This window comes from Lagenorhynchus albirostris, chromosome 3, assembly GCF_949774975.1.
Source record: "Lagenorhynchus albirostris chromosome 3, mLagAlb1.1, whole genome shotgun sequence".
Taxonomy (NCBI): domain Eukaryota; kingdom Metazoa; phylum Chordata; class Mammalia; order Artiodactyla; family Delphinidae; genus Lagenorhynchus; species Lagenorhynchus albirostris.
In genome coordinates this window covers 26,296,945-26,318,629 of record NC_083097.1, presented here as the reverse complement: position 1 = coordinate 26,318,629, position 21,685 = coordinate 26,296,945, and the positions used below count along the sequence as shown (strand labels likewise).

The 21,685-nt window shown below is 46.6% G+C and overlaps 1 protein-coding gene across 4 annotated transcripts in view; it reads right to left on the bottom strand.

Annotated features, from left to right (window-relative positions):
- The window catches only part of PDZD2 (PDZ domain containing 2), a 378,282-nt gene that overhangs the window by 66,902 nt on the left and 289,695 nt on the right, over positions 1 to 21,685 (bottom strand). For all 4 annotated transcript variants that reach the window (XM_060146915.1, XM_060146917.1, XM_060146916.1 and 1 more), the window contains 2 exons: positions 18,871 to 19,003; positions 13,493 to 13,648 (listed from right to left, as the gene is read on the bottom strand). In XM_060146915.1, the coding sequence (XP_060002898.1) occupies positions 13,493 to 13,648; positions 18,871 to 19,003 (289 nt within the window). The remainder of the gene's footprint in view (positions 1 to 13,492; positions 13,649 to 18,870; positions 19,004 to 21,685) is intronic.

The following is a 21,685-nucleotide window of genomic DNA, read 5'->3' as shown; positions in this document are numbered from 1 at the left end:
TGTGTCATCCAGGCTTTTGTGATTTCATCTTTATGTTTCATTTAAAAATGATCCTGATAAGAAACTCATTTGAAGGCTTCCCTGGTGGCGCAGTGGTTAAGAATCCACCTGCCAGTGCAGGGGACATGTATTCGATCCCTGGTCCAGGAAGATCCCACATGCCACGGAGCAACTAAGCCCGTGTACCACAACTACTGAGCCTGCGCTCTAGAGTCCGCGAGCCACAACGACTGAGCCCGTGTGCCACAACTACTGAAGCCCGTGCACCTAGAGCCCGTGCTCCGCAACAAGAGAAGCCACCGCAATGAGAAGCCTGCGCACCGCAACGAAGAGTAGCCCCCACTCGTCGCAACTAGGGAAAGCCCGTGTACAGCAGCGAAGACCCAATGCAGCCAAAAATAAATAAATTAATGAAAAAAAAGGCACATACTTTGCTAAGTGTCATAGGGTTATTGGCCACCATTTGACCTGGTTTAATCGCATTGCTTTGTTAGCAAACATACGGCTTAGAAGAGATGGAAAGGGTTTTGTGTGTGTTTTGGTCTTTGTTGGTGGTGGTGGTGGTGGCGGTGGTGGGACAAGGGGAGAAAATGGCTTGGAGAAGAAGAAAGGAGAGGTTTCTGGGGAGGATGCAACCTCTCAGGGGAGAGGGGAGAGAGTGGGGGGTTTAGAACAGTATGAGGATACTGGGCTCCAGGAAACCTGGGGAGAGAGGGTCCAACAAGTAAGGAGGAGCAAATGACAAGAGGCCGGAGGGTTCAAAGGTAAACAAAATCCCACTCAAAATTCTGCTTAGGATCAGTCCTGCCTTCAGAAAATAAAACGGGGGTTGGGGGAGAAGGAAACTTACTCCTTGGTGGTAACCAAGGAGCCCTGCTTGCAGAACCCAGTTCTCCAGGCAGCCGGCTGGCCCTGCTCCCTTTCTCCATTGACCCGTCAGACTGCTTCCTGCCTTTCCACCCTCTGGGCCCCTCTCCTTCAGTCCAGGCTCTGCTGACTTCTCCGTGGAGCTATAGCAAACACCTCCACCTCCATCTGCCTTTCTTCAGCCCAGCTCTTCCTCTACCTTACTGCTTGAGGAACCTTAAAACAAAAACTCTGACCCTGTAACTCAACTTTAAAATCATCAGTGAGTATATAGCTTGTAAAATAAGTCATAGTTTTTTAGTGTGGAACTAAAAGCATGGGCTGGACATTTGCACTTAATTGACTATTTGTTGATTCTTGAACAAGCCTTAAAATTTCCTATTTGTGGACCACTGTACGTGTTATTTTTCCACTCCAGGGTGTCACCCACTCCTGTGGGTGTTCCTGTAGAAATCCTATGGAATAGTCAAACATCACCCCATCTACTGAGCCCTGTCTGATCCCGGATGGAATGAGACACCCCTCCTCTAGCTCAATATAGCATATGGCTCCTAAAGATTTATTATACGGAAGAGGTGAATATAAAAAGTATAGAAATAACTATCATTCATTATGGAATAGAACAAATCCTGTAACAGAGGAAGACTGACAGCTACCTCTTCGAAGCCCCCAAAGCACTGGGCATGGCGCTCAGCATGTAGATGGCTGTGTCAAAGCTGGCTACAGTCCAGTGTTGGCTAGTACTACGGTTTGGTTGTGGACACCTGCAAGCCCACATTATCAGCTTCTGAGATTGTGTCCGGTGCCGGTGGGATGATTGTTAGGAGGGATTAGAAATGTCCGCTTTGGGGGCTGAAGACGGGATGTGCAGTGCCATGCAGGCTACCTATTTGCCACCATTAGCTTAAAAGAGAATTCTACAAATATTTATTAAGTAAATATGTTCGTTTCTAGGGGAAATAAATTTGAATATCAGCTTTACCAACAAATTTTTGAAAACATCTACTCCTTTATAAATCAGGAGGTGTCTTTCTGATTTTTAAGGTTTTTTTTTTGCGGTACGCGGGCCTCTCACTGTTGTGGCCTCTCCCACAGGCTCTGGACGCACAGGCTCAGCGGCCATGGCTCACGGGTCCAGCCGCTCCGCGGCATGTGGGATCCTCCCGGACCGGGGCACGAATCCGTGTCCCCTGCATCGGCAGGCGGACACTCAACCACTGCGCCACCAGGGAAGCCCTAAGTTTTTTTTTTTATACATCTTTATTGGAGTATAATTGCTTTACAATGTTGTGTTAGTTTCTGCTGTAAAACAACGTGAATCAGCTATATGTATATGTGTATCCCCATATCCCCTCCCTCTTAGGCCTCCCTCCCACCCTCCCTATCCCACCCCTCTAGGTGGTCACAAAGCACCGAGCTGACCTCCCTGTGCTTTGCAGCAGCTTCCCACTAGCTATTTTACATTTGGTAGTGTATATATGTCAGTGCTACTCTTTCACTACCTCCCAGCCTCCCCCCCACCCCCGTGTCCTCAAATCCCTTCTCTACGTCTGCTTCTTTATTCCTGCTCTGCCAGTAGGTCCATCAGTACCATTTTTCTAGATTCCATATGTATGCATTAGCATACGGTATTTGTTTTTCTCTTTCTGACTTACTTCACTCTGTACGACAGACTCGAGGTTCTAAAATGTGAGAAACAGACAAATGGAATTGGCAATGAGAGAAAGCAGAGATGACAGAAAGCCGGAGGGATTAGAAAAGTCTCTGAGGAATGAGGGGCTTCAGAATTTCGAGAGTCAGGAATAGAAGGAAGGATATCCCAAGTTAAGAAGTAAGGGGAAGAACCAGAAGGGAGAGGCATGGATTTCTTTTTTCTGCAAACATCATTCACTGAGCTACATCAGTACTTATGTAAAAAGCTAGGCAAGCAAACACGGTTGCAGTAGGGGGTGGGTGAGAATTCTATTCATTGTAAATGGCTCTACTTCTTTAAGAAATTTCTGCCCTGGATTCCAGAGGGGAACTTCTGATCTCTCATATTCTGCTGTGTTTTTATTTCCAGGCTCTGTACTACCATTACTACCATGTTGCATACAATGTGGTGAAAAAGCAAAAAAAAAAAAAAAACAACCAAAAAACAAACGAAAACCCCTTCAAATCTTCCACTTCTCATGAAGTCTTCAAGTCAGGTATGCTTTTTTCTAGCATCCATTGCCTATTTGTCTAATTCACCTATGCACTGTCAAAGTGATTTTCCTAAAAAAACACCAAAACCCCAGCGCGATAACTGGAATTGAAACTAAGTGGAGATATCCTGTTTCTCTTAAGGGAGTGAGACTGTGTATCAGCACCATCTCCATGTAAAGTCTCCAAAGACACATACATCTCAAGGATTTCTGTTACCTTAAAGGCTTAGCAAAGCTCATAAATGAATAAGATATATTCATTTATAATATATAAGATATATTCATTTATACTTATAAGTCCCATAATCCTGTTTTTCCCCCATGTGGTTGCCATCATTTTGTCTATTTCAGTTCCATTTCTGCACTGCCACCTTCCTTCAATCTTAATATACTCTACTTCACATTTCGATGGGCAGACCACAGACTTCAACTCCCAGTGGACATATACAACTAAATTAATAAGGATGATATTTATAAGAGGAAAATTCATAACAAGGGGCGGGGCTAAAAGGCATCTTGTAATACTGTAATGGAATATCCAAAGATTAGAACCAACTTACTTGACGTGATAAAGTCACTTCATGACCACTACGGTGTCAGTTTCATCCAAGTTAATGTGGAGGCAAAGAAACTTTATTACGTGCCCTGATAGTCCATATTTTATTTCCACTGAAATGTGAAGGAATTTTTCAAATCCAAAAATGATAATAAAGTTGCCTGTATACTAAGGGGATTTCTTTAAACTGTATTTCCTACGGCTCCATGCTGTGATGTCAACCATTATAGATCGTGTAGCCATCAGGCACTCCCGACACAGATTCATGATGTATAACTCTATGCTACTGTACTAATGTACACATATACTATAAAACACAAAACGATCTGAAATGAGATAAAAATCTATACAAGTTCTCATACTTTCTGCCCACACTGCAAGGGGACTATCTGACTCCGCCCCAACCCTGCCCTGGGGTGTGCTCACCCTACTGAGACCATGGCGCTGCGAGGCTGTAGCTTACAATATTTGCTTTCCTATGCAAATCACTTGAGCTGTTGACTTCCTTGAGAACTGCAAACTGCTCGGATGAAAATGCAGCACAAAGCCAGGTAACGAGTTGGAACAGGCCCCAGAAAAACGTGCCAGGGGAATAAGCCTAATTCAAACGTCAGCAGTTTTCTGGGCAATGCATCCAGGCCACATAATTATTCTTACCTTATTTCCCCCCCCACCTACTTAAATAATCACTTCATCTCCTTAAGTACGAAACCAAATCAAACAAAAAACCACCCCCGAGTTTAAACCTTATTTTCTTAGACTAACGATCCTTGCAGACTTGTCTGTCTTGTCTCGCTCTGACAGTTCCACATACCGCAACGAGCTTCACGCAGCCTCTTTTTTTTTTTTTTGCTGTACACGGCCCTCTCACTGTTGTGGTCTCTCCTGTTGCAGAGCACAGGCTCCGGACGCGCAGGCTCAGTGGCCATGGCTCATGGGCCCAGCCGCTCCGCGGCATGTGGGATCTTCCCGGACCGGGGCACGAACCCGTGTCCCCTGCATCGGCAGGTGGACTCTCGACCACTGCGCCACCCGGGGAGCCCCAACACGCAGCCTCTTTGACGTGGCCTGAGTTACCTAAAGAGTTGCTTAAGGAACATCTAAATGCACTGAGATCTACTTGGGGAAGTCTAAGATGCTGAGGGGAAGGAGAGGGTAGTTCACAGCTAGGGACAGTGGCGAGAAGAGTATACAACCGGTGGGAATTATGGATCAGTACGAGTTCCTGCCTGCTTTGGGTTGTCGGTGGGAATAATACAGCTTCTGCAATAACCACACCAGTCTATATACCAGGAACTGATGTCTGCGAAGGCAATGACAGCCAAGGTGTGCAAGCAAGTCTGTGTTCACAAAGGATGTAGAACGGGCTCGGGGGTCTGTGCTTCCAACTTTCCCACAAGCAGCACAACGACCATAGCTTCTCTCCCTGCGTCCCAGACTGCAGGAAGGAGGAAGGTAGTTGGGGGCCTAAAAGCTCCTCTTATCTCAAAGCCATGCACAGGTTGGTCCCTGGGCTTCATCCAGCTCCCAGCCAGGAGACTCTTAGGGACCCTGCCACTTTGGGTCACGTCTGGAAGTTGCCATGTGGCTAACAAAGGTGTGTGGTCGAATTGGCTGCTTTCTACAGTGGCCACCATCTTTCAAAGGTCTGCTTTTGAAAAAGCATCAGAATCACCTGGGAAGCTTCTGAAACTAGACCCCACTCAGATCTGCCAAACAGGCCTTCCAGCGTGGCACCTGGGGATCAGATGATCAGCCTAAACCGTACCCTCCCTGTGCATTTTAACATACACGAGAGTAGGGAGCTACCTGCGTACATTCATGCGTCTGCTACACACAGCTCTTCCCCTCACGTGTTTGAGATGCGTTCATCTTTTCCTTCCAGGCCCTTCTGCTTTCCCCTCGCTGCTGCCTTGGCTATAACATGACTTATCCAGGGGAACAAGTTTGCTCTCAGCAGAGCTCAGCGATCTTCTCTCTCACCAAGGATTTCTAGCCTATAAAACAGCAAGTATAGAGCAGCCAACCCCCAAGGTTCCTGGTGGCCCTGACCCTGTATATGACTATGTACCAGAACCTGCATCTTGAGACTGGAGGTTCCATGCTGTCTTCCCTGGGGCCTTTTTGGCTAGTCTTTTCACTGACATTCCACCTCCTACTTCACCAACTCCCTGGGGATAGTCAATCCTTTGTTGTGGTTGATTTGTTAAAAGCTCCCTTTTCTAAGTTCCCTTTCTAGCTGCTAGCAGCTCTGGAAGTTTAACCAAACAGAGAATAGGAAATCTACTCATTTCTTAATGAGGTGGTTCCACTGATGTCCTATTTTAAGGGAAGGGATGCTGTTCTCCCAGTGCTATACTTGGGAAAATGATCTTATATACACTGATATTTGTATACCAGATGGAAACTCCCAAAAGGGAGAGGCAGATACAAACCACGAATGCCCACTATGTGCCATGCCCATTTGAAATTCGTGGTGTGCAGGGCAAGGCGGGCAAGTCAATGGAAGGTAACTAAGCCTTATGATGAGGGGCATGCAGGAGCATTAAGGAGTGAGAGAGGGCACATCAACCGTCCAGCTTTCTGCCCACCTGTCCAACCATCCGTAATACATATTGAGAGCCAACTGTGAGCAAACCTGACAGGAGCCCTGCCCCCGTGGGTCCTCTACTCATGGGGAAGATGATGGTAAGCAAGCAGTCATATGTATAAATATGTCTTTACAGTCTGTGTTAAGGGTCACGAAGGAAAATACAGTATGTGTTACAGGCATGAAGGATATGTGTGTCCAGGAAGACTTCCTGGAGGAGGTGAGTCCTAAAGTTAGATAAGTAGAAAGTGGAAGCCCAAGGAGAAGGAAAGACTGTTCCTGACCCACGAGTAGATGGAGGACGTCTCTAAGCAGTGGCTGCCACTACCCTGTGCTCAGAGGGACCCTGAGATGCAGCAGCAGAGCCCACCTGTGCCCATATGAGCAGCCTGTCTTAACACCCTCCCCTCGAGGCTTTAGTAAAGAACATTTGCTCCCCTTACAAAAAGCTCAGGGAGTCCTGAGCCAGTGTCTCTCTGCATTAATAGTTTTACTCTGTGAAGACCGGATTTTTCAGTCAGACACTGGGACCTTCCTGTTTTAACAGTAATCGCAAGTTTACACTCTTGGTGCTCTCTGTTCCTTGCATTAGCCTCTAAGTTCGATTCACCAGAAAAATCTAGCTCAGGCCCCAAACAACAGACAATCCCACACTCTGACTTCACCAGCAATGGCACCCTCAGACACGTCACTGCAAGCCCTCAGTGCCCAGGCTCTTTACCACGTATTCAATCCAAATAAAACACAAGAGAGCCCCTCCTTTCTCTCCGCATATAGATGGACATCTACCCCCAGAATGCTGCCTTTTCCAAAAGACTGTGATTCAGGTTCCCACACCTCAGGGTTAAGCCATCAACAAATGAAGAATCAAACACCAACATCAGACTTACGGAATCATAAGATCCAGTTTGGCTTTTCTTTTCTCCTTTTGAGAGGTGAAGTCCTTTATTCCTTCTTAAACCCTAATAACCCCAAAGTTCTCCAAGATTTCCCAAACCAGTGATTCCAAAAATGTTAGAACTGATTCCCTTGATGCCAAAGGAAGCCGGATACAGGTCTGCTGATTGATGTGCTAAACAAAATCTTCCCAGCTGAGCTTCGACAATTGCAGATTTGGCAACAACAATCATTACTTCCATTTTTGTTCTGTTTTTGTTAGATATATAAAAAGGGAAAGACAGGTTCCTAATCACTCAAGAGGTATCACCCATTCCACATCCTGTTATATTAAAACTCTTCTTCCTCTCTTCATTTTAAAAACAGCCACTCCCTCAGAAGGCCAGATTTTTTTTTTTCCTTAAAAACCTCATTTAAAAAAAGAGGAACTAGATACAAACTATTATATATAGGATGGATAAACAACAAGGTCCTACTGTATAGCACAGGGAACTGTATTCAATATCCTGTGATAAACCATAATGGAAAAGAATATGAAAAAAAATGCATAGCTGAGTCACTTTGCTGTGCAGCAGAAATTAACACAACACTGTAAATCAACTATACTTCAATAAAACTAATTTAAAAATAAATGAACTATAATTATCTACACTTGAGAAAGGATACTCACTTTTTTCAATAGTTAATAATAACGCATGTGGCACTCATTTTATTGGAGGGCTCTAAAGTTCTCAAATGTTAGCCTTAGTCCAAATCACCGGGAAGGCTTATTAAAAAAATTTTTTTAGATGCCACCTCGGAGTTTCTGATTTAGCAGGTCTGGGGTGGGACCTGAGGATTTTTATTTCTAACAAATTTCCAGGTGATTCTGATGCTGCTGGTCTGGGGAACTTTGAGAACCACTGTTCTACAGATAGATTTATGATTGAGAAATACGTACTGAGTATGTATTGAATACAAGGTACTTCATTGGATACTGGGGGTCCAACGAGGTATACCTGACTTCAAAAGTTTATAAATGTAAGTATTTTCTTTCTTCTCCCAAAAAAGATATGTAGCAACAAATAAATAGAAAACAGCAGATGCTAAATGCCAGGTGAGCAGTGATTAGCAGATTTGGGAGAGCGCCAGGGAGGGCTGTGTGCGCACACATGCACGGTGTGTGTGTGTGTGTGTGTGTGTGTGTGTGCGTGTGTCTGTGTGTGTGTGTGTTTAGGGCTGCCAGGAGCATATACAAGAGGAAAGGCAGCACAGGCAGGCCGCAGCCAATGGCTCCACGTTAAGGAGTTGCGATTGTAACTTCAGCGTGATTGAGACCCACTGAAGGACTTTAAACGAAGTGACATGGTCAGATTCTCACTTAAAAATTGTCACTGCAGAGCAGAAGACAAAGTGGAGAAGAAAGCCTTGAGAAAGAATGGCCAATCGGGCGGATGGGGACCACAGTCGGTATGGGGAAGGGGACTAGACTCAGCTATTTCTGAGACCAGGCTGGCAGTCTTGGAGATGGGGATGTCTGTGGAAGGTGGAGGGAGGGCCCCCCTCCTCCCTCTGAAGCCAGACCCCCCTGAGATGGCTGACAATCACGCACATGCCTGTGGGATTTCCCCCTCCCATCCTTGTTCCCTTTTTCTTGCCTCTGCCCCTCACACTTGATGTTCACCACATGGTTCTATTCTAAGCATGGCCCGAGCTCTTCGAAAGGAAAACCTCGTGGCTGTTTCCTGTAGCCGTGGAAAGATAACTCACAAGGGTGCTCATGGCAGATCCTGAGCGTCTGTATTACTTTTGCTCCACCTAAGTGCTTGGAGCGTCCACGACTTACAGGTGCAAGAAGAGTCAAAGTCAGAGCGGAACTCGGCTGCAGGTTGAATCATTATCATCTGGGAAGTAAAAGGCTTTGTGACCTAGCTGATTAAAATAGTACCAGGTTTCTTTCGTTTAAGTGGTTTGATAGTGTTTAAAAAGTATAAAACAAAGAGTCTTGGATTGTAAACACAGAACTGAAACATTTCTTTTTCTCAGTAGTTCAGCACCTCTGGAAGGCCCAGCAGGGCAGACCCTGAGCAGATTGTGAAGGTGGGAAAACGTCGTGTGCCCACTTCCTGGCCCTGCAGGGCTCTGGCTCACACCCGGGTCGTCTGGCTTGAAACCAGAGCTCAAGAGAATGGCTGAGAGATGGTGGGCGTTCAGGCAAGGGTGACGAGCCAGGGAAGAAGCCCGGTGTCCCCTCCTCCGTGATGCTTTGGGAGGGGGGTGCAGTGGAAGGTGAAGTGCGGCCAGATGGTGTCCGGGGCACACAGAAGGCAGAACTAACTGTCAAAGCAGGATGAGTGCTGGTTTCTCCACCGACGATAGTGGGTTTGGGATCTGCGTACGAGAGCTGGGGGTGACGTGACGGAGAAACCCAGAAGTACGGCCCTGAAGCGTGTGTACTTGTGGGGGACGATTGCTCAGAGTCCTTTGTTTCTCCTTAAAGGCAACCTAAAATTTCCCAAATAAAGTGTGTGATGATGGAATGCACTGAAATTCCTTTGGCAAAATTGTGATAATAAGCATACACAACGATATGTGATTAATTGGCAAACTTTTTAAAGATAATGTTATTGGTGATGATGGGACCCGGGCACTGCTGGAAGTGTATATTAGTAAATAAGCACTTCTACTGCTACAAGCTATCTAAGCAAATAAGAAAATGAAAAACGTGCACAGAGCTACATGGACAAACATGCTCTGTACATAATTCTTTATAATTTTTAAAATTAAATATACATGTGACTGATGTAAATGGAATTTCTGGTAGAAAATTAGTAAAATAAATCACGGCATATCCATGTTATAAAATATCAGCCATTACAAATCATGTTTCAGAAGACCCTTTAATGACACGGGGAAATGTTCAGGATCATATCATTAAGACCAGAGCAAGTTCCACAAGTATGTTAATATAAGGTCAATTAAAAAAATATATATATGTGCTTAAGAAAAAAAAATCAAGTAGAAAGGCATAGCAAAATGTTAAAGACGGCTATCTTTGAACAGGAGGATTGTGGGTGATTTGTACTGTCTTTTGCAGGTTTTTTGGGGTCAAACAACCCATTTATATAGTGGAAACATTACTTTTGGAACCAGAACAACTCATTTAACTTATAATTTAAATTATAATACATTTATAAAAAATGTGATAAATTTATAAAACTATAGTAAGTTTAAATTTAAATAAAAACATGTAACACATTTAATAAATGTAATGGCCCATTTATTAGAGCAGTATTTAGTGTAAAAAAATTCCTAGACAAATAATTCCTTGGATTTTTTTTGCAAGAGATTATGAATTATGAGATTAAAAAATATATGCAGACTATAACCTCTCTACAGACTACTGTGCCACATTACTGGCTCTGGGCTTTCCCAGAGGAGGTGCAGGTATGTTGCAGAGTTTTCCTCTCTTTAAATCCAGAGCTTACTTAGCTCTCCATTGAAAACTGGCTGAGCTGGGCAGGGCACAGCTGCCGAGCAGTGGGATCTGTTCAGCAGGGGCGAGCTCTCCAGACTGTGGGCACGTGAGGGGAGAAGTTGTGGGCTGGAGCCGGGCTGGAGCGCCATGTCTGGTTAGAAAGGTGGGAATAGCGGAGTCAGGCTGGAGTTGAGAGGTCTGCTGGCTGGACTGCCACACACTCCATTCCCCTTCTGTACAGAGGGTGACCGCTGTACCAGCAGAGAACGGCAAGGGCAGGGGAGGTCACAGGGAGGAAGGGTGGGTAGACTCAGAAAGATCATGGCCTCAAAGGATGGGTGGACAATAGTGGGAGAAGAGACACATGATGATCAGCCTGTTCGAGGCTTATCCAGGGAACGTCTCTGCAGGTCATTCCTATAGGGGCTGGAACGTGGATATTGCCCCATCAGCCCTCTGAGGCTGCCATGATACAGTCAGCTACGAGCCAGGGGTGTAACTGTAATGTTTATGGTGGATAGATCTGGTTAGATTTTGTTGTCATTTTTTCATTAGTTTTCAATGAATGCTTGTCCTGTTGTCTGCTTCTAAATTTATTTAGTTATTTATAACTCAGCACTAGATGTACTGGCTACATTCTAGGGATTCACTGGGAACTCAAGGCAGTCATCGCATTCCTACATCTCATGGAGTTCACAGTTGGACGAGAGAAACAGAATTTAATCAAATAATCACAAATCTAAATGTAACAAGCAGTTCAGGGGAAAGCCATATGGTCTTGGTATGAGAGCTAAGAGATTTAATATAGATTGGATATATTCTGGAAGTTTCTCTGAGGAAGTAACACTAAAGGATCCAAAAGATGAAATGGAGACACAGACAGAGAGATCAAACATATGGACACCAAGGGGGAAGGGTGGGGTGGGATGAATTGGGAGATTGGGATTGACATATATACACTATTGATACTATGTATAAAATAGATGACTAATGAGAACCTACCATGTAGCACAGGGAACTCTACTCAACACTCTGTGGTGACTTAAATGGGAAGGAAATCCAATAAAAGAGGGGCTATATGTATACGTATAGCTGATTCACTTTGCTGCACAGCAGAAACTAACACAACACTGTAAAGCCACTCTACTGCAGTAAAAATTTAAAAAAACCCCAAAAACCAAAAATGAATTGGAGTCAGTCAGGCAAAGAGGATTCCAGAGACAGAACAGTATTTGCAAAGGTCCTATGCAGATAAATGTACGGTCATCATGAAGGACTGCAGGACGGGCAGTGAGCTTGGTGTGAGGTGAGGCCCAAGAAGTGGGCAGAGGTCAGTCAGGGAGACAGTGGAGGTCATGACCATTAGTGTGGTTTCTATCCTTACCAGAAGTAAAATTAAGGGAAAAAGTAAGGAAAAAGTGACTACTGAATGGTGTCATAATACAAAGAGGCGGGAATAATCACACAGTTGTCTCTAAACTGTTTACTTTAACCCCATCCGTTCAGCTCTGATCGACTTGCTTTATAGGTTAGTCTTCTGAGAAAGCTTTCCTTTGAGGGAAAAGCTGTTGGAACCGTGTTTGAAATCAACAATGGGCCTGTACAAGACCTCTGGGAAAATTACAAAAAGTACCACTTCTTCAAGATGTTTTCCTTCTTTTACTGGAAAATTGCCTTAACGTACTGATTTTGTTCGAGCAAAACTCTTTACTGCCATCTTCCAGAAAACTGTCCTCATAAACATAAAAGCCTATGAAGTTTATGATGTAAATGGTGCTCCCTTAGATGTGGCACCTTTGTGCAGTCCACAACCTGCACCACCGTACTCAGTGGCCCTGGAACTCCCGTGATCATAAAGGGGAAAGGGGAAAAGCAACTTTTTCTTCCTTAAATTCAAATAGCATATCATGTAAATGGGAAAAGAGATTTTTTGTTGTTGTTGTCTCCTAAGGCAGAGGTCCCCAACCTTTTGGGCACCAGGGACTGGTTTCGTGGAAGACAATTTTTCCTCGGACGGGGTGGGGATGGTCAGGCGGTAAGTAATGGGAGCGATGGGAGCAGCAGATGAAGCCTCGCTCGCTTGCCCGCCGCTCACCTCCTGCTGTGCGGCCCGGTTCCTAACAGGCCGTAGACTAGTACCGGGGTTTGGAGAACCCTGTTCTAAGGCCTAATTATAAACAAATTTCCCAACGCTCACCCATGCTGACTAGGTTCAGTGCTGATGGGAAGGAGTAAGGGTTCCAAATGGCAGAAAGAAAGCACCCTCCCCAGGGCTGGTTGGATGGGGAACAGTGGCTAACAAGGTTTTACACTAAAAATGACGTTATCTACCAGATCTGCGATACAAAGAGGAGACCACAGAGCCGCACTGCAACCGCAGCTAACCACAAGCCCTCCCGACTCTGTGCCAGGCCACGCTGGGGAGCAGCCCACGAGGGCGTGAGGCCTCACAGGCTGGGTAAGGAAGCGCTACAAGCCGTGGGGAAGCCCTGATTTCACGAAAACAGGGAGACACATCTATACAACTTCACCTGAATGGGTTCTGTGTTATTGTAACATTCCGCTTTCAACCGGACATCTCTCAGTCTAAGTTTAAATTCACAAATGATAGTTTTCAAACGCTATATCAAGAAGTAGCAATAAAACCCTTGTATATATTAGACTTCTTAGAAATTGATATACGCACTGAACTCAATACCCAATTGCTCTCGTATTTCCAGTGTCATTTTTTTTTTTCTTAAATAAAAAGTATTACCCTCACAGATTTTTCTGGATGATTCTGACAAAAAAATAAAAAGATACACTCTGGTCCTCTCCCATCCCAGTCTCGACCATACTATCTATATCTATCTCAAGCTTTTATCTCTGATCCTGGCATCCATGTCTTCGGGAAAACATCACCCCAGCAGAGTAGCCCGGGAAAGCACAGGCACACTTACCGCTCCCTGGACAGAAGACGATTCAGTTCCTTCGTCCTCGTCCCCGTCCGGCTCCTGGTCTTCGTTGTCAGTCCAAGAGGACACGTCCTCTACCGAACTGGTCAGATCAGGCAAACTCTTAGATGTTAGCCTGAGGAGGTCCTCTGCAGAGCTTTCCTATGGGGACACAGTGAAAGGCCCACGAGTTACCCCATGATGTCAAGGTCAAGGTAAACCTAGCTGAGTCAACTGCGGGTGGTCACGTGCTCCCAATCCAAAGCCTATATGGAGTGCAGGAGTTCCGCATTTCCAGGGGTGCAAGCATGGCTCACGGGCCCAGCCGCTCCGCGGCATGTGGGATCCTCCCGGACCGGGACACGAACCCGCGTCCCCTGCATCGGCAGGCGGACTCTCAACCACTGCGCCACCAGGGAAGCCCCCATTTTTTTTTCTTGATGATTCTATGTTTCTTAGGTGAATGTTTCTATGCGCAATCTAAACTCCCTGAACTTAAGATCCTTCAATGCCCTCCCCTGTCTTACTTTCAGGATATAGTTTAAACTCCCTCATTGGCAGGCTAAGATCAGAGATTTGGCCTTGCCCAGCTCTCCAAACTCACCCGCCTCCATTCTCCCATCCCTTCCATTCAAGCTGTACTGACTTTCAAACACACCGGGCTCTCCCCTGCCCTGCTGCCTTTTCCACCAGCAGCTCCACTGCCTAGACCACCCTTCCTCTCATGACTAAGGCCTCTCTGGGCAAAGCTTGAGCATCGTCTCCTGCAAGCCTTCCTGGATCACCTCTGGAGGCATTTGCCTCTCCTTTCCCCTCTAACGTCCTCTACTGTTTATCGCCTCGCTGTGTGTGTCTAACTTACTCATCTATCTCCCCTGCTTGTCTGAGAGTTCCTCAAACCATGTCTACTCAGTGCAGTGTCCCCAGGCCTAGCTCAGAGCTTAAGCATCCACCAAATCTTCCTCTCCCTCATTGCTCATCTCACAGGCCCATGGTCATCAGAAAGAGATTAGACTGTTCAGTGAATCACAATGTCCAAGTGGGGACTGATAATGCCTCTGCAACGAAAGCAGCCCTTGAACAACCTTTAAAGGTCAACAAAAACAGATGGAATCAGACTCCATTAAGATCAGACTCCAAAGGGGGCTTCATCAACACAGCCCTTCCCTCCTACACACAAATACGGTCAGAATGCGTTGAGGGATGCAGGCGAGATCAGTGAGACCACGTGACAATCCCAAGGACAAATGAGGCACACACAGGAGCCCAGAGCTCTCCTGGGAAATGACACAGCACGTGAGGCCAGGGACCGGGGCTGCAGGGCTGATCTGAGGCCAGAGAAAAGGAGCAATGTGTCCTCTCCTCTTTCACCCATACCAGCCATTTCTACAAGGAAGGAAACACGTGGAGAGTTTTGATCGTCATATTCCTTGGGGGCTGACAGAAAAGAGAATAACAAAAAATACCCATCTTACACAAGGGACGTTACAAACTACTACTGAGTTGGCACCTGGTGACAATGTCATTTGTTACTAGTTTGATGCAGTTTCCACCTTCAAGGTACCTGAAGCTCATTCATTTTAGATCAGTAATTTGTGAAACCATACTTTTAGACCTTGCCCGAGGAAGGGAAAAAGAGTTATTAATGAGAAAGTGAGTTGAGTCCTCTTCTGGGATGTCAATTCTGCTCAGCTATTAACAGAAAGCTTAAAAAAAGTGAAAGTCCCAACTGCTGAGTAAATTTCACAATAGCCACAGGATGGAATACTCCGCAGCCATAAAAAATGCTGCTCTAGGGCTTCCCTGGTGGCGCAGTGGTTGAGAGTCCGCCTGCCGATGCAGGAGATACGGCTTCGTGCCCCGGTCCGGGAAGATCCCACATGCCGCGGAGCGGCTGCGCCCGTGAGCCATGGCCGCTGAGCCTGCGCGTCTGGAGCCTGTGCTCCGCAACGGGAGAGGCCACAACAGTGAGAGGCCCCCATATCACCAAAAAAAAAAAAAAAATGCTGCTCTAGAAATTTATTTCCTGATGTGGGAAGCGTTCTTATAGTATGTTACTTACCGAAAAAGCAGGTTAAAAATGATATGTAAGAACTGTATTAATAACAGATGTAATAATAAACTGGATACAATACTGTGTGATAACCATAAAGGAGCACATTTCTCCAAGTGCTCACTGTGACCAGCTACATTGTTCAGAACCCTTTATAGTTCATTGAATCTTCCGAACATCCCGTGAAGCAGTTACTGATTCTCACTGTACAAGTCAGACTTCGAGAGATGTAGTAAGTTGCTCAAGATACACAGGTTTTAAAGGGCTGTGCTGGCACCTGAATGGGACGGGTGGGACTGCCTCCAGGTGCACTGCCTCCTCGTGTTTGATTCCATTTAAAAGAAAACGTGCGTGTATTTGCACACACACATGCGTTCCTGTCTGGAAGGACACACCAGTTAGTGGAGAGTTACTGTTGGCGGTGTTACAAACATTTTATCTTCTTTTTCTTCTCTATATTTTTCTGGGCTTTCTACATTAGATATAATGAATACATATTTCTTGTTAATAAAAACCAACAGTGAAACAAAAAAGAGAGAGGGCACGAGAGAAAGCTGTATTTCTATGCATGTACTTCTAGGAATATCAGAACGAACTTGGATATTCTGAGAGTATTCATTCAACAAAAACTTTCGAAGCTCCTCTGTATACACAAATGACATATTTGTGTGGAAACATGAGACACCCTCTCCGGAAGAAAGTAACTGCTGTATCTCCAAAACAATGCCTTAAAGTTTTGTGACAAGGTGACGATTATCTGCAATAATGAATTTAGATATTTTATTACTCCTATATTCAGTAAGTCAAAAGTTCTTTTTCTTTTCTCCCTCTCTTCATATATAAAGACAGAAACAAAGCCTGTGGATGACTTGGTCTTGTGGGATGAAGAAAAGGAACAGATGCCCAGAGGTGTCTAAAGATTGACTTCTTGTTTCTCCTCCACGGAGGAGCACCTTGGATGGTGTAGATTAAGTTCAGGAACAAACAGCAGGCAGCTGCCGTAACAGCGTACTGCCTACTTGTAAATGGAGCAAATGGGAAGGAGTCGCAACTCTGAGGACTGGGTCAGCCTTAGGGCCATAGCTCAGGACTGCTGGCCAAGAGTCAACGGATGGGAAAGCAGAATGGACACCCGTTCCTCAGCTCTGGATGCTGCTCAGCCCTACAAAGACCCCAGCAAGTGTCCCTAAATGTCCAGGCCTCTGGCAGGAACACATTACCTTTTTCTAATACCATTGTCCTTTATATCTTATGCGATTAAGGGGCAGCATGAAACTCTGAAGTCCAATGAACCCAGGATGAAACTTGCTCCTGTCACCCATTGCTTGTGTGACCTCCGGGCAAATTAATTATCCTCTTAGATTTTAGCTTCATCCTCTGAATAAAATGAATGAATGGCTCTCTCATGGGATTTAAGAATTAAATGAGATAGTAGGTACGAACTGCCTGGCACCCAGTGGAACGCAATACATGTGAGTGTCTTTCTTCCTTCAAGTCAGTGAGTGAAAATATTGGTCAGACTCCAAAATTTGTTTTCAAAAATCCCATGTGTGCCCCTTAATTACCCATGAGTGGCCCCTTTTTGTTTTTATTTTATATTTTCTTTGTGTAGTGTGTTTGTGGCTAATGGCTGACTTTGAAGAGACTTCTCTTCCTCATTTTCCAACTAGCAGGAGAAAGAAGTGAGCACAGAAATAAAGGTTTGGGGGACATGGTATACCACCTGTGCAGAACCCCTGTGCTCTTAAGCTGCAGGCTGTGGGGAGGTGGGCCGTGCAAAGATAGGACTGTGTGTGGTGCGTGCGTGCGTGCGTGTGTGTGTGTGTAAGAACCAGTAATGCTTTCCAAACTCCCACCACATCTGGCCAAATGAGGAATTTGTTTCTCCTTCCCTCACAGCCTTTCCCTCCTTGCGGGATTCACCAGGCTGACCAAGAACATCCCTAGCTGTGCTCCTTCCCCACCCGTAGGGAGGGGATGCCCCACGGCATCTCTGGGAGGGGAGGGGCCTACGGATGGAGAGTGTCTCAACTCCTGCCTCCAGGGCCTCCGTGTCAGCTCTTCCTGCCAAGTCTTTGCCAAGGCTCTAGATTCTGGTTGGAAGCCTAAGGGTCTAGCTCAGGGACTTGGGGTAAACGGTATCAAGGGAGGAAAGCCGATTTTTCAGACGGCTCAAAATACTCTTCTCATCTATTTATTAAACACTCCCCAAATAGGCAATAGACCGTGCAATCTAAGAAAGAAAATATATAAAAACCTGTAGATGCTGGGTTTAAAATCGCATCAGGGATAACCGGGGGAAAGCAGCCATCCTGTCAAGGGCGTATCGCTGCAAAGGATTAAGGACTGGGGGGCCTCACACCCGTTCTCCCCTCAGCTAGCACTGGGATACGCCCGTGGCTCCACTGCACAAGCCCCCGCGTCCTGTGGGCCCCTTCCTGGTCTCAACAGCAGCACCATCTCATCAGACAGTGGAGCAGACCCCAGACAGCCCAGTTCCTCCCCTCTTGCCACACAGCTGGGGCATCCTGCCGCCTCTACCCAGTTCCCTAAGGCTGGCGAGACCCCGGGGAGAAAGCAGATGGGGACCCCGCACATCAGCACTACTTTTACACGCTCCGGGGGTGGGGGTGAAAGAAGTCCCAGCCCGAGGCTGGGTGACGAAGAAGTGGCAGCGAGACGGAGGGGACAGACAGACACCACTGGGGGTCAAGAACCAGGGTTCCGGCCGCACTGCCGGCGGCAGAATCAAGGCCTCCTCGAGACGGGAGCCCCCGCGGAAGCTCTGCCTCGCTGGGTCATTTGTAAAACTGAGGAGGAAGAGGGCGGGGCTGTGGCGGGACAAGCGGGGTTCACGAGGCTTCTTCCAGCACCAACACTCTGTGCTGCGAGGGGGCCCCGGCAGCCCGTAGCCTGCCCTTCCGGCGGGACCTGGAAGATGCGCATCTCCCGCCCCCCTCCCGCCCCTGCTGTCCCACTGACTTCCACACCTCCTCCTTGGTTTCCCCCTGGACCAGTTGCTACTCTGTCCACCCTGTCTTTCCTCCTACCCTCCCATTCTTCCCTTTTCCTTAGTCCTGTTATTGCTTTTCCATCTCCTAGCTATACCCATAAAGACCCTTCAAGGAAGGCAAGATGATTAAATGCCCTTTAGCTCAGGGTCCCTTGTGGGCTCGCACGGTAGAATCATGGCTATTTGAATGGCCCAAGGTAAAGGCAAGTACGCATATGCGTGTGTATGTGGGGTGGGGGTGGGGGTCGTACATGGGGAGGGCTCGAAACCACCGCCACCATTTAAAATATTCTACAAAACAAACAAAAAACCACCTACCTTGCTGGCCACCACCAGCTGAACCACTCCGGTGGCTGAGCGAAGAATGGCCACAGCTTCCTCGTGGGAGAGCCCGACTAGTAAGTGACCATTGATTACCAGCAGCTCATCTCCTAAGGACAGTCTGCCATCCCTGAGGAAACGGAGATGGGAAAAAAAATCCCTCGTCAAAACATTCTGGGCTGGAGAAGGGCCACCTTCCTGGAGCTGGGGAGGGCTGTGAGAGGGGACAGTTAAGAATGGGCTATAGAGGAGAAGGGACAGCTGGAGACAGCTGGGATGGGGCTGCTTCATCCTTCTGTCTGCCCAGTTAGGGGAGTGACGGGCTTCACGATTTCAGATGGTCGTTTAGTAACAAGCACCATCTCAAGTTACCACCCTATCCCACATCAACGGCAACGAAACGTCTTCCATCCAAGTGGAGATGTGATAGAGGAACCGAGACCCCAAGGCTTTCGGGGTCATTCTTTTCTCTAGTCCTACCTGCCACCCTGCCCTTGAGACTGAGTCATCATCTGAGTCTCAGCTGAGCCCCCAAAGAGCGAAGGTAACCTAAGCTCACCAGGGATCCTTCTCTAACCCACGTTCCTCTCTCCCTAGGTGACACACCCTTGCCCAGATTTCCTCTGCGGCACCCGTGGCACTACACCATGTGTGTCTGTAACCCCGCCCCCCAAGAGTTACAGGGCCTCCAGGGTAAAGTCTCACAATGCCTCCTCCTTCTTTGTGTGCCTACCGCCAAGCTTCATAAGCAGAAGGATGAACAGAAAAATGAACAAAGAAACTGCCTAAGTTACCGCTTGCTGTTGTACGTATCAGACCTGGTGTACCACACAGGCGTACAAACGTGTTCTATTTCTTTATTTCCTTTAAGTTAAGTGAACGACCTGGAGTTTCCTTCCCACTGGGCTGGCAGGAGGCCCAGTCGTCACGGGGTCTGCCTGCCCTACAGTGGGTCAAGGGTGGCAGACTGTTACAGAGCACCAGGCAGGTCCCGTCAATCATGGTGGGTTAACAGTGTGTGGGTTCCAACTGAGCCTCCAATGGCCTGGTCTCCCATGATCCCAAAGCAGTCAGAGGCTTTTCATCTCCACCGCTAAATATGGGATGGGAAATCTGGTGAGGCTGAGAGACCCAAAGCCCAGGATTCCACCATCCCCTCTGAAGGCTTTACATCGGCATCCAGGATTGGCTGGGACCCATGCTTGTCTCCAACACTCCCAGATTCACCCCGCTCTGTTTCTCTCTAATCTATGGACTCTCTCCTCCTTGCTTTGTTTCAATGAATTGACCAAGTTCTCTATCCTCCCCCCCTTACCAGTCCCTCTCTGTGTCCTCTAGGGCATGCACCATAATCTTTTCTATGAATCTAGGTTTTAACAGAAGACAGGAGGCACCAGAGACTCTGAGAGCTTCTGCTTTCTGTTCTTCAAAAATCCCTAAAGCAGAGAAAGGCTAAGAACCCCGGGCTGTTGCTCAGGATGGAAAGAGAATGGAAGAGGAAAACCACAGAGAACAAGCAAACTGGAACGTCAAAGAGGTATGTGGGTGGGCACTCTGGAGGAGAGGGATTCAGGAATACAGGAGAACGTAGTGGTTTGGGCCAGCGTCCCTGGGCTTACTTCTCCACACCACCATCAAGATCACCTCTGTCCCTGTTCCTTTTTAATCCCACATTTCTCATCTCCAGTTATTAACTAGAATGCCCCACATATAAATTAAATACCCAGACACACACACACACACACACACACACACACACACACACATCTAAGCTAAGGCTGTAAGAAAATGGTGAGACCCACTAGAAATAGCTCACATGGAAAATAGGAAAGAACAGTTCTACATAAGCTCATCTCTGAGCACAGGAATTTCCTAATTGCCAGCTTTCCAAAGACAGACTAGAACCTGAAACCTAGGACTAATGGGAAAATGGCTAGCTCATGCGAGTTCCTTAAAGCATCCATCATTTGGGAAGTGTAATGATGCTCTTCTGCATACAAACTATCTAAGGTCTTAACCTTTCAATAATTACTGCCACCCGGATAACTGACACCTGCAGTTAATCTTATTTCTACTTGAGTTATCAGGATCGTACTCTCTACTTAGGGGACTGATGAGCATGAAACGCTTTGATAGTTTGTGCCCTGGTCCTCTCTTTGGTATTCTATTCCTCAGACTAAATACTTTGAGCTCCTTCAACTGTGGCTCAGGAGATCCATTTCTGAGAGCTCCCTCGGTCTGGAGCAGGCCAATACTGCTCTGGTTTGCCAACTCCCCCTTAGCGTCAGGGTACCTGGACCGAACACTGATTCCAGACTAGATTCACCTCCCTCATCGGTGAAACTCTACCTTTATCCACCTACTGTATATGTATGGACATCCAACATATATACGCGTCCCACTGTGCTTTGCAAACAGTAGACGCCCTATGTATACAGAAGCAATTAGCTACATGGCATTAGCTTACATTTGGGGACGGCTACATCCCTCTAACTCAACATGGACTTCTTTGACATGCTCTGCCTAAGCACTGTCCCTCTTCCTACTTCAGATGACTGTTCAGTTTAAAAAAGAAGCTTTACAGTGTGAATTGTTTTCAGGTCACAAGGAGAAAATTCACATTTATTTTTCCCCCGCCACATCTGCACGGCAGAGACACACATATCTAAGTGTGGATCAAATCTGGATAGACCCGACGAATCCAGACACGGCACACGAACTGTGGGCACATTTAAACCCCATCACTTTCCCAAGTCATCAGCCACAGTCTCATGGGAGTGACGATGTCAGGGATGTGGTGTTCCAATGCGTG